This window comes from Cucumis melo, chromosome 7, assembly GCF_025177605.1.
Source record: "Cucumis melo cultivar AY chromosome 7, USDA_Cmelo_AY_1.0, whole genome shotgun sequence".
Taxonomy (NCBI): domain Eukaryota; kingdom Viridiplantae; phylum Streptophyta; class Magnoliopsida; order Cucurbitales; family Cucurbitaceae; genus Cucumis; species Cucumis melo.
Genome location: NC_066863.1, coordinates 25884422 through 25900783, shown reverse-complemented (window position 1 = coordinate 25900783; position 16362 = coordinate 25884422). Strand labels below are relative to the sequence as shown.

General features: G+C 33.4%; 3 protein-coding genes and 1 long non-coding RNA gene across 5 annotated transcripts; 1 reads left to right on the top strand and 3 right to left on the bottom strand.

The window, feature by feature from the left end:
- Positions 1 to 1798: 1798 nt before the first annotated feature.
- Positions 1799 to 4547, bottom strand: LOC103494406 (agamous-like MADS-box protein AGL66). The gene is made up of 8 exons (XM_051087206.1): positions 4493 to 4547; positions 4280 to 4379; positions 3738 to 3868; positions 3213 to 3378; positions 2750 to 2811; positions 2434 to 2533; positions 2245 to 2307; positions 1799 to 2053 (listed from the first exon to the last, which is right to left on the bottom strand). The coding sequence occupies exons 2-8, from the start codon at positions 4376 to 4378 to the stop codon at positions 1907 to 1909; spliced, it is 768 nt and encodes a 255-aa protein (XP_050943163.1). The 5' UTR covers position 4379; positions 4493 to 4547; the 3' UTR covers positions 1799 to 1906.
- Positions 4548 to 4626: 79 nt separating this feature from the next.
- On the bottom strand, positions 4627 to 5672 carry LOC127150171 (uncharacterized). Its single transcript, XR_007822206.1, has 4 exons — positions 5287 to 5672; positions 5148 to 5206; positions 4773 to 4834; positions 4627 to 4658 (listed from the first exon to the last, which is right to left on the bottom strand). It is a non-coding gene; the product is annotated as an uncharacterized LOC127150171 (long non-coding RNA).
- Positions 5673 to 6642: 970 nt separating this feature from the next.
- LOC103494404 (DNA-directed RNA polymerases II and V subunit 8A-like) lies at positions 6643 to 9426 on the bottom strand. Its single transcript, XM_008455552.3, has 5 exons — positions 9269 to 9426; positions 8916 to 9021; positions 8394 to 8551; positions 7182 to 7276; positions 6643 to 6880 (listed from the first exon to the last, which is right to left on the bottom strand). Exons 2-5 carry the CDS (start codon positions 8986 to 8988, stop codon positions 6766 to 6768), a joined length of 441 nt encoding a protein of 146 aa, XP_008453774.1. The 5' UTR covers positions 8989 to 9021; positions 9269 to 9426; the 3' UTR covers positions 6643 to 6765.
- A 125-nt stretch (positions 9427 to 9551) lies between these two features.
- Positions 9552 to 15983, top strand: LOC103494403 (uncharacterized). Of its 2 annotated transcripts, none has more exons than XM_051087205.1 (10): positions 9552 to 9835; positions 9918 to 9946; positions 10068 to 10114; positions 10282 to 10349; positions 11111 to 11149; positions 13635 to 13771; positions 13995 to 14085; positions 14697 to 14768; positions 15130 to 15242; positions 15733 to 15983. In XM_051087205.1, the coding sequence occupies exons 1-10, from the start codon at positions 9756 to 9758 to the stop codon at positions 15852 to 15854; spliced, it is 798 nt and encodes a 265-aa protein (XP_050943162.1). In that variant the 5' UTR covers positions 9552 to 9755; the 3' UTR covers positions 15855 to 15983. The 2 variants fall into 2 exon arrangements, with proteins under 2 accessions (XP_050943162.1, XP_050943161.1); XM_051087204.1 differs by having other exon boundaries at positions 9556 to 9835; positions 15727 to 15983.
- The last annotated feature ends 379 nt before the right edge of the window (positions 15984 to 16362 follow it).

Sequence of the window (16362 nt, the reverse complement as noted above, 5' to 3'; positions counted from 1 at the left end):
GGAGAAATGCTTTTACGGCTGCCGGAGATGGTGTTCAGGAGATCCGGTGAAATGGCCTCCAGACCATCAAACAGGAATTGCTCTGAATCGGGATTGAAATCATCGAAAGAAGCCGCAGCTTGCCTCTTGAAGGTACCATGTAATCTGACATTTCTTTCCATTAACCATTTTCCTTCGGAGTAAGTGACTGCTTGAACAACAAATTTGTTTCCTTCTTGGTCAAAAATCTTCACGTAAGCTGGTAAGAAGCCTGAGTAGTTGTATCTGATTTTTAATTTTGCTTCTATTAGGTTTCTTGCTGTTTTTGTCTCCTCGGCTACTTTAATCAGACCTCCACATGCTTTCCCAATTTGTTGAAAGGTCTTCATGTTCCACAAGTGTAGTGGAATTCCTCTAAAGGGATGGGAGGCAGGGGCCCATTTTTCAAACCTGACCGTGTATTTCCCAACGGTTGTCCACCCTTTGTTTTGACAAAGAAGATTCGCGGGAACATTTGAGTTGAAATGAACCAGGGCCTTTTCAGCATGGAAGGCATTGTAAGTAAAAGATTCCTCTGTTTGTTTCCTCAAGTTTTGTAGGATTTTTTGTCAATCATCATGAAAGAAACGTCTTACTAACACCACTGTATTTTCTAGTAAGACAGGGGAGGGGGAGTCGCAGGGGCTATTACCTGAAGAATGACTTGAATCGCTTGAGGCATAAGAGTCGCTTAAGTCACTAGAAATGGAAGATCTTCCTTCAGAGACTGCCTTTGCATATGAGCGTTTGTGGTAATCTATGGGAGGTGATAAACGAAACTCAGGGCTGCTTCTTGGTAAGAAGGTTGGTCTTGTCTTTGCTTTTACTTCCACTTTTGGAGTGATCATAGACAAGAAGGACACCCACCCACTTTTCTCAGGGCCTTCCGGAACTAGGATGCAAGATTTTCTATTTTTATGATCTACTCTGAATATTTCTGCAATACATCCTTTACCATTTCTTGTTTTCCTGATCCAGATGCAATGCTCAGAATCACGATTTTCAAGGAAGAAGCGATTCGAGCTTGGGGTTTCAATCAGTGATTTAAGGGTGCTTCTTATCCAATCTAAATCCCTTGGGGAGACTTCAATGGAAAAAGCTTTGTGAGCCCCTGTTTCAGTTAGCCAGTAGTGAGTGTGTTTCGCGTATTTGTCAAGGAGAAGGACAAATTCTTTTCTTTCTATTTTGCAAGATCTAGGAAGTGATTTGAAGTAGGCCATCTTTTGTGGAGTTGTAGGTAGAAGACAAAAAGGGAAAGTGAATAAAGGTGAAAAGAACTGGTGTTGAAGGGGACCTTTTATCAGCAAATGAAAGGTAATATTTGGATTTAATGCATCTGTTGTAATCAGGTGGGGTTGAATTAATGGAACAAGCCGCCATTTTGAGTAGCAGTAGCAGGTGACTCTGTAACTTCCGGCAAAGGAAGTAACTGTTTGTGTGGGTGAAAAGGAAGAGGAGAGAGAACGGAGGAGAGCATCTCTCTTACTCTCTCTATGCTACAAAAATATCGACTAAAATTGAATAAGCTTCCACAGCCATTCATGATATTGCTCACTTTAGAATTATGATTGTGTAATTTCTGTTCATCATAAAGTAACATACCAATATAAATATTGTTAGACAATATGTGTATATATTTGATATGAATTGTATATATTAGTTTTCTAATAAAATATGTATAATAAAATTAGACAATCAATGAATTGTGATTATATAAAAAATATATAGGAAAGTCTACCATAAATCATAGGTTTTCTTCTTTTTTGTGGGTTTGGAAGGAGAGCCTGCTGCAACAAACTTCAATGGGAATAGAGAGGTTAAGTTCCGATTTAAGTTCTTCATTCAAGTCTTAAACTTCCTCAATTTACACAAACAAAACATAAAAAAATTAATCGAGATTGAATTGAGGCAAATTGTCATCATCGTAATTGGCACTTCCATCAGTACTTGGAGGCTTTTGAGGATTCACATTTGAAATGCTATCAACTTGTTGTTGCAACGTCGTTGTATTCATACAACCCTCTTCAATCTCATCCTATTAAACACAACAACACAATTTTTATTTTTTCATGAAACCACGAGACTCTGTTGAAATTAATCGATGAAACCTAAAAAATCCAAATAAGTTAGGAAGAGTTTAATAAATTTTACTATATTATTTACTATTTTGAAAATGTCTCATAAATAAACAAATGTATATAAATGAGTAATGTGTATTTTAGTTACCTGAATGTCATTGAGACTGAGATGATCATAAGCTAGAGATAAGTGGTCACTTAATAAATCTTTCTGAAGGGAAGAAAAGATTAGTTCCCAGTTTCAATTTATACTATGAAAAATAAAATTGTATATATATAACTAATATGAATTTGTAACCATATCCAAAAAAAAAAAAAAAAAAAAAAAAAATTGTACCTTCATCTGGGTGATTCTTGACAATGTGTCCAACAGGTTCTTCTCACAAGAATCTATTTCATCCTCTAATGTGAATGATAGATGATGGGGCTCAAATAACCTTTTTCAAATAATAAAAAAATTTGCAATTAAGTTAACTTAAAAAAGAAGTTATCAAAACAATATCAATTAAAGCTTACATTAATGTTTATAATATGAATCCATCAATGTTTTTTTTTTAATAAAATATGATATTTTGTTATATCTTATCAATTTATTTTTTCTAATGATATAGTAACGGTCAAAAAAAAGATAAAAAGAAGATTTAGAAAAATACCTTAGTTGCTCTTCAGCAAGTTGAAGCTCATGTGTTAATGTATCCACCTCTTGTTGAAGCTCCTAATTGCAATAAAAAGTTTAATTTTAGGTTTAAGATTAAAATGTTATTGACCTAACCATAAGACTATTGAAATTAATCAATGCTACCTAAAATTACTTGGTGATGTTGATCAGATCATTTGATTAAAATTAAAATGCTATTGGCCTAACCCAATTAGCCATTTTCATATAAGAAATATATTGATCAAATATGTTATTATTGATCAAGTTGGTAGATGAAGGCCAACGAAACTCATGCCCAACCAATAGCCATCTATGGCTTTATGAGCTGAGTCTGAAGTAGATTGGATGGACCATGAAATGCCTAATCCATGTCTTTGACATCAACATTAAAGATAAATTTATAATGGTTTAAGAGATGTATATTGGTTTGATAAATTGGAGAGAGGGTACAAACGAACCTCTGAATCCGAAGTATGAAATGAAGTTTGTGGGGTGAAGGAAGAGAGAAGTTGATCAGTTGTGGTGTAGTTGTGATGACGCCATGCATCATCAACATTATTGGGTCTTACAATGTTGCATGACCCAACATTAATGTTTGATGCTTCCTTATCATAAATTGTGCTTCTTTCATATTGACCACCGGAAAACGTAACCATATTAATTACAAAGAAAATATTATTTGTAACAAACAATATAAAGTTTGCATACAACAAACAAACAAAAGTGTGTCTCAATGGTATAAAAACTATATTATAATTCCATCGATTGAAAATCTTACTTTTAAAGAAATCAAAAGACCTCGCATTATCTTTTTGTAAGATAGTTCATAGTCAACTTAATATGGTAGCAATTGGATTAGTTATATCTCTCATAATCACATAACTTAGACTAATATAATCCTTCAATTAAGATCTTTATAATTTTATTTAACTAGTTCACTAAAATTAGAATGTAGAAGAATAATTATGAAATAAATACAATACCTTCGAGGAATGGAAGATGAGTGATGAGATGCAACACAAACTTGAGATGAATTTTGGTCATTTTGAGGCAACCGATTAGCAACATTGGTCTCAAAGGATGTTGGTATTCCCTCATTTGGATCCAAATATTGCTATTTTAATACCCAAATAAAAATACAAAAACTCTTTTAAATAACTAAACTTTTTATGAAAATATTTAATTACAAATACAATAAAATTATAGCAATTAATTAATAAATCAAGATAAACTACTATACGTATCTATTAATTGAGTCTATCTATATACCGTTGTCTAATATATAAATAGATTACTATTTTTAAAAGTGTCTCGCAAACAAGCGTATAGAAATGATTCATGTGTATTTTACTTACCTGAAGCTCATTCAGATCATGATCATAATTAGGTGGAGATAAGTGGTTACTTAATAAGTCCTGAAGGAAAACAAAAAATTAGTTTCAAATTTCAATAAAATGAAAAATAAAATTGTATATAATTAATATGAATTTGTTACTTCCATATATCCAAAAAAACAAAATTGCACCTTCCTTTGGGTGATTCTTGACAATGTGTCCAACAAATTCTTTTCACAAGAATTTATTTCATCCTTGGATGTGAACGATAGAGGATCAGGTTCAAACATCCTTATCAATCAAGAAGTTTTTTATGAATAGAATATGATCATATTTTGTTATGTCAGTATTATTTCTTCTAATAATATAATGAAGGAAAAAACGAAGACTTAGAAAGAAAATACTTTAGTTGGTCTTCAAGAAGTTGAAGCTCATGTCTTAATGTATCGATCTCTTGTTGAAGCTCCTAATGGCAATAAAAGAGTTTCATTAATAATTTAGTTTATGCAAATATAGTATTACTAGAATCATATGATTACCTCAATATTATTGGAGTGGCTTGGTGTAGGACTGTTTATTGACAAACACACATTAGAATTAGAACATATACCAAAAACAAATTTGAAAAATAATGTAATAAATGTTTGTTGAAATTAAATAGAGAGGAGAGATTTAATTTATTACTTCAGATGTTGGAGTGCAATGTCATTCTCGATCTTCATATTACGTAGTGTCCCAAGTAAAAACTGCATCAAAATTCATAATTCTTGATAACGACTATGAACTGAGATCATAATTTGAAATCTAATCCTTCCATTAAAAAGAAACTTAAATTTTATTTTGGTCAAGAACGTCTGGACGTTAATTAAAGTTCTTGAATTTACTTCAACTATTCTACCATTAAAAAGATAACCATTGAAGATTTGAAATTGAAACCTACAACGAATAACGCTGCAGCCCTTATTGATTATTCTACATAGAATAAATTAATCCGTTAGAAGAAAAAAAATGCAACATAAAATTAGAACAATTTTCCCGAGAATTGAAAAGAGAAATCACCTTCTTCTATAATGATCAGGAAGATTTATATGTAACGAGCAAGAACGTCCTCAATCGATCTGGAAGAAAAAAGAAAGATAAAAGAAACAATTATATATATATATAACAATATGAATATGAAAATAATGAAGTACAGAACCTGCGGCGGCCGGAGAAGTGGGTGAGGTGACCGGAAGGGGAGAAGATAATAAGAGCAATGTCAATATCACCAAGAAGGAGAGAGCTCATAAGCTTTCTTGATGAGTTCCCACTTTTGCGTTTGTAAAAACTGAGTTGTCGATTCCTTATATTGTTTAATTAACCATTTTTTCCTTCCTATTTATTTCCTTCATTAATCTTTTATCTAAGAAGTTAAAAATTCATATCAAAACCCTAATTAGTTATAACCTTGATTAGTGGAACCCTACACTCTTTCAAATTAACTTTTGACTTTTCATTTTTCTTGTACACTTCTTTTTCTCTTTCGTTTTCCATTGTTGAAGACAAGAAGAGAGAAGGGATCACTAGAGACAGAAAACTGCAGATTCTTATTCATATTCAATTTCAAATTTATCGATATAACCATAGATCTTGTAAATTAAAAAAAAAAATGTTAGAAATTTTCATTCCTAAATATTCTATCTAGTTGGCCTGTTATTTCTGTTATTCATACATATTACATATTTGATTCTTAAATTTTAAATTTAATTTAATCCTAAATTTCAAAATGTTACAATTTTGTGATTAATATTTGGATTTTGTTTTAATTTAGATTCTAAATTAATATTCACATTTTTTGTGTTTTTAAAATAATCAAACAAATTATAATTAATTAAATTTCATTATTTTCTTTGCTTCTAAAATTTTAAATTTTAACTTTAGATTAACTAATGAACAGTGAATCAATATTTGTTAGTGAATATTTAATTATTATTAAATATTAAAATTATAAAATTGAAACAAATCGCAAATATGATAAAAATTACAACATTTTGATACTTACCGGATAAATTGATATCAAAATAGAATTAAACATGTAACGTTTTAAAAGCTATGAACGGAATAGATCGTAGAGATCAAATAAAGTATTTTTTCCTAATTAATATTAAAGATATTGAATACTCCATATCACTCCAATTCCCGACCATTGATGAATATTTTAGTCCTCAAATCCAATTAGATTAAGTAGTTATATATTGATAATCAGTTAAATTTTTGGATTTTCATTTAAAGAGATGTATAGTTCAACTCATATATTATGTGGTTGTGCGAGAATTCATTTGCTACCTATTGTATTTAAAAAAAAAAGGTTACATATCCATATAGTCCTTCCATTTTTAGGTCTATTTTACCTTCAATTGTAATCATAAGTCAATAATATAGTTAGATTATTTTAAATTATTTTAAAAGATACAAGAAAGAGAACTATTACAACACTCACCAATGTTGAGTGAAAAAAACAGACCTCTAGAAAATTTTAAGATAGCACTACCCATACAGCGACTATGAAGATCGATTTAGTAAAAATCTTCAATTCAAAATTTATCTGCAAATATGATCAATAGTTATGCAGAGTTATCACAATTTCTGTAATAACAAAAGGCCATGAGAGCAAACAAGTAGTAGAGATTTTTATGGTTCATGTGAGTTTTCGAAGGAGCAAGAACATGTTCTGATCCACCCTGAATTTGGCACAGTTGATCGGATCTCCCTTCAACAGCATTTGGAGTCCTCCAAAAGATGCATAAACCTCCCTGCATATACAATCATTCCAATCAAACAACACCAGAGCCACGAGACAGGTAATACATTTTATTAATTGAGTTGAAAACCTGATCGTTAGTACTTATACTAGAAAGAGTAAAAAGGGGGTATACTCCCCAAAACAATTGGTTAGTGGAGTCAAGGACATGGTACACGGTATAATTGTAGGGAAGGAGAGGTTAACTGCCCTCTCGAATTGGTTGGGGTACTTGTTTTATTCATAGAAGATTTGACAAGAAAATGACAGATTTGAACTGTTGTAGATCATCGTGAGAATGTTAGTTCACTTACACTTTCAAGTCCGAACCTGAGCCTTCATCTGAAAGTTTGTATGTTTTACCATGCATGATGTACTCAAACTTATCTGCTAGAGATTTCTTCCCTTCCTGCCAAAAGATCAGTTGAGGATATTACTACTAAAATTTCAATTTTGTTATGTTTACAATTACAATCATGGCAACTGAAGTAAACCAGGTTTGTCAAAGTTTCTCTTGTTAGCTTTACGTTAAAAGTGTATCCTCTACATTTCTCATGCTAACCAAAATCTGCAAAATTTAGACGTTACTTTTGTTTCTATAAATAAAGTTGAATAAAGTTGTGTGCTTGTCGTTGTTTTTATTTTTACAATATGAAAAATCTATACAAAGTTATGAACCTTCAAAATAAAAATAAATGAATGAACACGTGTATATTTTCTTCCTAAGAAATCAATGAAGAGCAAAAGGAGCAAATAACAATAAACGACGGTCCAGAAAAACATAGTAGCAAAGAGAACAAAATTAAAAGAACATTACAGTTTTTTCAAAAAGAAGTGGAACAAGCACTTTGCACGCCTACAGAGAGGAATTGAAATGCAACTCACTCGAAACCACCTCTCATGACTTTTCTATATCTCTAAAGATTCTCCAATTTCTTTTGAGCCATAGATGCAACAAGGTAGACTAAAACAAGGGCCTCCTCCGAAATATTGGTCTAAGAAATTCAAAAACCGGCAAGGACTCTATTGAGATTAATAAGATACTCCACAGTGTCTTAAGGGAAGTTGGAACACCAGTCAAGCATATTCAAGACTCGACAAATCTATTCCATGCATCACAAGCCTTGGACACAAGTCATAAGGCGCATAAATAAGGTCTCGTTCCTTTTTTCACGTTTGTTTTCAAGAGACATGGCTAGCACTAGCGCAACCTTGACAGAACAAAACCAATGGATACTTGCCCTGAAATTTGTAGACCCTTTTTTCTAGTTTTCTTTAAACTCCTTGATAAGATCCTACTCCAAATGTTCAGTCGCAGAGAAAGCTAGACTGCTTGAGGAATTATTAATGATTTCTTTTGGAATTCCTATGAAATATTATTTATCTACCATTCCTACTAATGGAAAGATAGAAATGAATGCAGATACCAGCAGCTTTTCTTTGTCTGGTCTTTTAAACAATGCAAACAGAAAAGGAAGAGCCTGAATCCTCCATCAACAAAGTTTAATAAAACATTGGGAGATTACCTGATCTTTATAGCTGGTAACAGGAGATCCATCATAGTTCAACGTGGGAGACAGGACCATCAGAAGCTTCTCACCTTCATCAATAGGATATATCTCTGTATTTACATCCAGCAGCATAGACATGGAAAGCTTCTCACTCCGCGCATCAATTCTAGAAACTAGAACAACAATTTTATGCAATCAATGTGCGTTTAAAATCCTTCGCGCTAAAATCAAGACAGTGAAGAAGTTTCAAGTCCACAAAGGGGGCTATTTGATAGAGTGGATTTCTCAAAACCAATTGGCAATGAGAGCAGCTCGTCTATTTTATAAGGGGCGTGAGTCCTCGTAGGTTTTTCCAACATGAGATTCTCAACATCAAAATGCACTCCACCGAGAAACCAATTGGCAACGAGAGACTACCATCTTGTAATGAGTGTGAGTCTTGTGATTCCCAATATCTCAACCGAGGCTCAAAAGTCCAAAAACCAGAAACTAAGAATTAAAAGAATGAGACAGCAGTAAGAAGCATGAGGGAAGTACCTTTATCATACTTTTTACCATCCGGGTTGACACACTTGACCTTGAAAACATCATTAAATAGAAGCCCCGCCATGTTTATGGAGAATTTGTTTCTCAAAATGCAAATCTGAGTTGGTAGGCAAGCATAAAAAAAATATTAGATATGGGAAGAAAAGCCAAAGCAAAAACTAAAATTTGAGCAGAATGAGCATGTAAAAGTATAGAGTTTTAGGCAAAACAAGGCAGTTTTCAAAGATACTAAAAAAATATCAGATGATCAAAGGCTCAATTGACAGAGATACAATAGATCAAAAGACAAGTCCTAATTTGAGTTTCAATTGAGAAGAGAACATAGATAGAGACTAGGCGAATACCAATAACAACAATAGATATCAAAATCAACGCAAACATATGAAGGAGGCGGAAGCGGAGCGAGCAGAAGAACGAGCCGTCGGCACTGAGCAGCTGAAAGGAAGACGGTTGTGATGGAGGCGTTGAAGAAAGAATATTAGGGTTCAGGGTTTAGCTATTTCAGTGCTTTTTATTATTATTATTATTATATAATTATTTTATTAGAATTTTTAATTGGTAAATTATAAGAAAAAATAAAATTGTGTACTTTAAAAATATAGTTTTGCTGTTCTAAAAAATAATTTCGTCGTATTGGAAAAAGCATCCATCCATCGCCGATCGTTCTTCACCGTTGTTTACTAATTCCGCCGCACTTGGATACGTTGTTAGTGCTACTAAACCCGAAGCCCTTCTCAGAAAGGAAAGGAGCCACATAATAGCTTAGCTGACTAGTGCCGCAGAAAAAAGAACCCAAGAACACCGAATCCCACCTCACTAAACTGCTTCAGAATGAGCCATAACAAGCCTAGACGCTTCAAAAATCATCATCCTCGTCGTGGACAATCTACTCGAGGCCATAAATTTATTGGGTAATTGCATATACACTTGCCATTTTCCTCTGATTCGTCTTTTCAATATATCGCTCATTTGTTTTGGTTTTTCTTTTTTCAGAGAAGATGAATTCTTGCCAGTCGACCCAGGTGCCTACTTTGTCTCACTGAAGTTTGTTTCTATATGGGTGATTTTGCTGTAATTAAAGAAGCCCTTTTATAGTGAAGGGACTTCGGATTTAGGTTCTTGACGAGTTCCTTTCTGTTACAGCTAATGAAGAGGAGCCAACGCGTCCAAATATTCAGCTTGCCATGTGGGTGTGTGCTTAACTTTTATTTTTTCCTTCGCGTTTTTGTTGTTGAATTCTGAATTATGTCATACTTAAACTTGTTGCTGTTGTGTTGTTGTTACGAATGGGAATGAAAGCTTGAGCTTACAAAGTTGTATGTAACTTGAAATTGATGGTGTTTTGTGGTTGATTCAGGATTTTGGGCAGTGTGATGCAAAAAGGTGTACAGGACGCAAGCTTGCACGATTTGGGTTGTTAAAAGAACGTACCTAATTCTCTCCTTTTCTTTTGTTTTCATTTTTTTTTACTATGTTGCTTATTTGTGCATTGATTGGTTCGTGTAGTCATATAAAGAAAACCACTTTAGTTCTCTAATAGGATTAATTAGTTTGTATGTTTGCATTCCCTCTTCACTTCGTTAGTGATTGTACAAAATGTATTGTTGGATGTATTGACTTAGTTCAATACGATCTTGCTGGGAATTTTGAAGATGCATTCACGTGTGATGATTAGTATCAATATGAATTTGATGCTTAGGGAACACAAATGGAAGTCTATAGAAAAATAAGTTATATTGTGTTTAGATGCTGGAGAAAATCTAATGGATGGTTTTGTTTCCCAAGTGGAGAATGTCCAAAACGATGAACTTTCCAAATGTGTAATCCTAATTTCTTAGTTTGGTCATACAATGCTTTATAAAAGTACAACTTGGACGTCAGAATCCTTGAAACTCTCGACATTCATGGCTTTCAATTGTAAACCAATAAATCGGGTTTAAACTATAGAAGTTGAAAAACAGGGACCAAATAGAAATAGTAAAAACTAAGGAACAAAAAAACAGTTTTTTTAATTATTTCTAAGTTGCTTCATCAAATGAGGCTGGATGGTTTCAAATTTGTATGGTAAATCTGATCCATGCTCATTTAAGGTTTAGTTAGATGGTATTGTGTATGAAATACTATTAATGGATTTCTTTCTACATTGAATAAAGAGTGAATCTAACTTCTCTTGAGTTCATGCAGGATTTGCGTGTTAACAGTGGGTTTGGAGGCATTGTCTTAAGGTACTGAACAATCTTGCTTCCTTGTTTACTAGTTTAGTTGTAAATGAACGTTAGTGTATGATAATACGATCACAAGCAAGTTGTGTCATCACATCTCTAACTAAATAACGTCCAAAGGCATCTAACTTTCAGTTGCGAGAATCAACACTATGCTCCACTTTTTCATCAATAAAGCATGAAGAGCTGCTCATATTCAGAATTTCAGCCTCTTTCGTCTTTCCAAAAGCCTAATGAGTGAAACTCCCATGACAAAATCACACAATCCCAATGAAAAAAACAGACCCATTTGGTAAAGAAGCAAACCTTTTGTGGTTCAACCGGTAGGAAAATGATGATTAGGTCATCTTGAAATACTTAAGACTCCACAAATGCGTCAAAGGCTTTTACAATAATTATGAATGTATAGGATCCGGCCATAGAAATCTTCTTTTATATAATGAGAAGGAATGTATTAGATATCCATCAAGCACATGATAGACCTCCAATAGTATTTCAATAGGAAGAAGGTTTAGTACAAGTGGCAGAATTGTAATAAAAGACAGATTGTAGTAGTCTGTTAGTAGTCCGTTATGCTTTAGTAGGTCGGTGTGAGCTTGTATAAATAGAGAAGTTTGGGCGGGAAAAGGTTTTCATGGGAAATTTGAGAAGTTAGTTGGCTTGTACTTCTTGAGAGGAAGAAGACAAGAGTGCCCTAGATATTGAATTGAGTGAAACTCAATTCAATTTACATTGTAATCGTTTTCTATTTCATCAATAAAGTACAGAATCAATTTCGATTAGTTCGGTATCTACCAGAACACTCTATGATGTTGCTTTGAAGAAAAACCCATTTGAGTGTTTCTTTAACTGACACCTTATTCTCAACCCACATGAACAAGATGCCACCTGTTTTTGAAGAGAATCCTCAAAGGATCAGCCTACAACTTTAAAGCTTCAAAATAATTTTTACTCCAGGTGAAACTGCCACAACCATCCGGATGATGAGATTGAGGAAATCTTTTCATAACTGAGAAGAAGTAACAAACAACAATCACTACTGATAATTGAGAAGAACTAACCCCTAAACTTAAGCCACAACTTTCAACTAAGGAGGAGAATTTAGATGGGATTATAGATAGATCAACCAAGGAAAACTTACTTTTAGGAGTCTGAATAGATTTTCTTTCCATTGGATTTTGGAATAAACTTGCTAAAACTTCACCAAAATTATCATCAATTGAGAATTCTTCTGAATTAGAATTTGTAACAGATCTTTGTAGCCAAATGGTTGTGGTGGTTTCACCTAGAGTAAAAAAGAAGCGCCCTTTGATAGACAACCGAAAGGGTATATTTTTCTTTCCTAAATGGGTGGCCCAGAGAGAAGCCCCTTTTGATAGACAACCTAAGGGTATATCTTTCATCCCTAAAGGGGTGGCCCTGATAAATACAAACCAGAAAGTCATGGACAAGCTGGGAGATCATGGACCATCTAAAGGCTTCTATCACAAAACCCTAGTAGTTATAAGAAAAAAGAGGGAAAATGTAAAGACGTTATGAGATTCTGATCTTTTACGAAGAAGACTGGCTAGAGTAGAGCTATTCGTTATTGTGGTCTATGAGCAAGCTAAGACTTTGATTTGTTACTACCTTTGCCCATTTCATAACGCAATTTGGGGAATATTTTTTTAATAATGAAGTAACTGATCTTTATTGGGATATAGTGAGGGTCTCACTCGTCACCTAGGGGTGTAATTTATTGAAGGGTGGGAAAGGTGCAAGCTCAGTGCAGTATGTTCTAACTTGTAACTGATGGGACCTTCAATCAAGTAAGAGTATTATTACTGATTAAACTCTATTACAGAAAGTGATTCTTCTCTCTTGGTTATTCTGTCTTTCAAGAATGAATCAAAGAACTCTACAGGAAATTCCACACCTATTCCTTTAGACTAAGGTGCTATTTAAACTACTCTTGCCTAACTAACTTCTAACTGACTTTCATAACCGACTCTTCTAACAGATTTCCTTAACAGACTTACCAGACTTATCCGTTTATTGGCTTTTCTTTCTTCTTCTGCTGTATTGTTGGATAATAGGGGGTCTATCAGTAACTTGCAAGTAAAGACTGCACGTAAGAGTTATTTCTTCTGGGTTAAGTTGGGTGTTTGAGAGAGGAAAGTTTTCAAGTTTTCCAAAAACTATGTACATCTCTTTACTCTATTGTCAATAACTGATTGTAGTAGATTGAAGGATTAGAAATATAACTATTGCTTTCCTTTTGGCTGTTTTCGCATTAGTTGTTACTTTATCAATCTTATTGTATGTGCTCCTGATGGTTGGCCATGATCTATCATATTGCTAACTATCCTTTTACAAGAACATGCTTTCATAATTTCTTCTGTGACCTGATGAAAGGAGATGAATGGTAGTGATTAAATTCATACTCAAAGGCATATAAACATTTTGTTGGTTCCTATATTGAACCTCTTCAATTTGAAAATTTTGGCAGTCCAGTGGGGGTGAATTGTGTCTCCAAAGAAGATCATAGTCTTCTTAAACAAAAAGGATTAGCAGTTGTGGATTGCTCATGGGCACGGTTGGGTGATGTTCCATTTGTGAAATTGCGATGTGCTGCTCCTCGCCTATGTAAGAGATTTACATCTTCAATATGATAGTCTTCTGTAGTTCTTAACCTTGCTGTCATTTGATTGTTAGTAATTTCTAAACTGCCATTGAGATTTCACTAAATTTGTTGAAGTGCATCCTGGCTAGACTCGATTTGGTTGGCTTTGGCAATTACTATACCATGGTTTTTTTCTCTTGGTTCTGGTTTTCACATTCTGCAAATTGTTTATGCAAATATTTGTAGTACCTTGGCTAGTAGCAGCAAACCCAGTAAATTATGGTCGACCATGTGAGTTATCTTGCGTGGAAGCATTAGCCGCCGCTCTAATCATATGGTAACGCACCTTTATCTCATCTCTTCTCTTGTGTGCAACTTTGTTCTAAATTCTGCTGAGATTCATGTCAATTACTAATCTCATGTCATCGTGTATCCTTTTGCCATAAATTTGGTGCTATTAGCTTACTTTGGATAATTCAGGGAAAATGATCTAAGATTTATAAGGTGTTGTACTTCTTTCATTGGAAGTGAGAGAATAACATACTGGCCTGCTTGATTGTTCAAATTTGGCAAATTGCTTCAGAGTAGTCTTATTAGTCACTTCACTTAGAACTCTGATGAAGTTTTTTGTATGGTTTTGTCAGTCCCTTTGGTTCTAATTAGTCACAAAGAAAATTTATTGTCGTTGCTGATGTTGTGACTAACAAAGTTGTAGATCTCCAGTAGTAACCCACTAATCCTCCTTTAGCAACCTAAGACTTCCAGAGACTGTCAATACAATATAATTTGTGGTAATTGTTAATGTTAACACTCTGCTTATCACTTTTTTAATGGATGTTTAAACTACTTTATAGCTGGAAATAGAAATATGATTATTTATTTGTTGGTGTAGTTGAGCAAGCAATCTGTTCATTTTGTTTAACTATCTCTATTGAACTGAACTAACAGTGGGGAAGGGGAAACAGCAGATCTGTTGCTTAGTAAATTCAAGTGGGGCCATGCTTTTCTTTCCGTTAATAGGTATGTTTTATTATTTAACTATTAAATTTTTAATTCTAAAAACAAACACGATATAATATGCTGGTTCATCCATAATAATTGCAGCCTACTTGCATCAAATGAAGATTAAAAGGCTTGTTTAGAAATGATTAAGGGCTTCAAAACACTTCATTTAAAAAGTTGTTCCAAAACGGCACTCACTTATCATATTCTAAATGACCTGCCTTTTAGCTCACAATGGCCTGAGATATTTGATACTAAATTACAAATTTAGCGCCATTTAGCCTTCAAGTATGTAGAGAAATTTTAGGCTTATAAATGGCGCTATTATTTGAGCTCTTCCCATGACCATGCTTGCTTATTTTTCTTTTGTATTACACAGAGAACTTCTAAAACAATACTCAGCATGTGAGAATAGTGCTGATATTATTTCGGTCCAGAATGCTTGGTTATCGCAACAACGACAAGTCCCAAAAGAACCGCATAATGTCGAAGGTAATCTTTTGAATCAATTACACTGATCTCATGTTTGTTTTGCACCTTAGTTTGAAGAAAATGGAATTGCATCATACTCTCTATATGTGTGGAGAAAATGTTGCTGAAGTACTTTGAGTTTATATCCACTGGTTATTAGGAAAATGTAGATTTTCAAGTTCACATCCAACTGTTTGGAAGAGACAATGACATTGTGATAGTCATGTTGAAGAAATTTTTTGTGTCCATAATTATAAACATTAACCTTACTGACAAGAGTCAGCAACCAAGCCGATCAAAATCAAACCAAATTGACTCTAATCAACATTATCCAACCAAAATAAACAGATAGACTGTTTTTGGGAGTTTACATTTATGAAAACCGAACCAATTTGGGCTAAATCAATGAAGTAAAGGCCCTTTTGATTTGGGACTAGAGTTGTTTTCCAGCCATGGGAAGGACTTGTGAAGGTTTCATTCAAACGAGACTGTCTTTATGTTGTAGGTGCAGATAAGTCGTCTGTGAGCGAACATGACGAGGATTCCGATGATTCAGAAGATGGACTTCCACCATTGGAGAAGAATCTAAATCACTTGACCTTGCAGCAAGAAAGCGATGAAGAGAGTGAGTAAAATTCATACCAGATGCTATAGAGGCAAAAGGTTCATGTAGAGACTATAACAGTTCCCTGTAGTAAAGGATTCATCTATTTTGCTTTGCTTTTTTACTTAATAGAGAAATAAGTCGATGGTTTTTTGTAATTTTGATATTAACATTTGATTTTTCTTTTTCTTGTGCTCCTTGTGGATATATGTTTGCAGGTTTAAGTTTATCATCTTTTTGCCAACACCCACGTCAGTTTTACAAAAATTAAAAACCAAAATATAGCAAATATTTTTAAAAAATATAGAAAATCTTATGTAGATTTTATGGACAATAATTTGTTGTCCTTTTAGTAATTTTTTTTCTATTAAGGATAAATATTTTGTGTTTTTTTTATTATTTTTTAAAAAAAAACCCATTTTTTTTTCTTAATATTGCAAAATATGAAACTTATATATATTAATGTTGTAATTTGGTCTAATTATTCGTTTCTTGAGGAGATGAAGTTGCTTTTTCTAAAATCTAATTCGCTTTCCT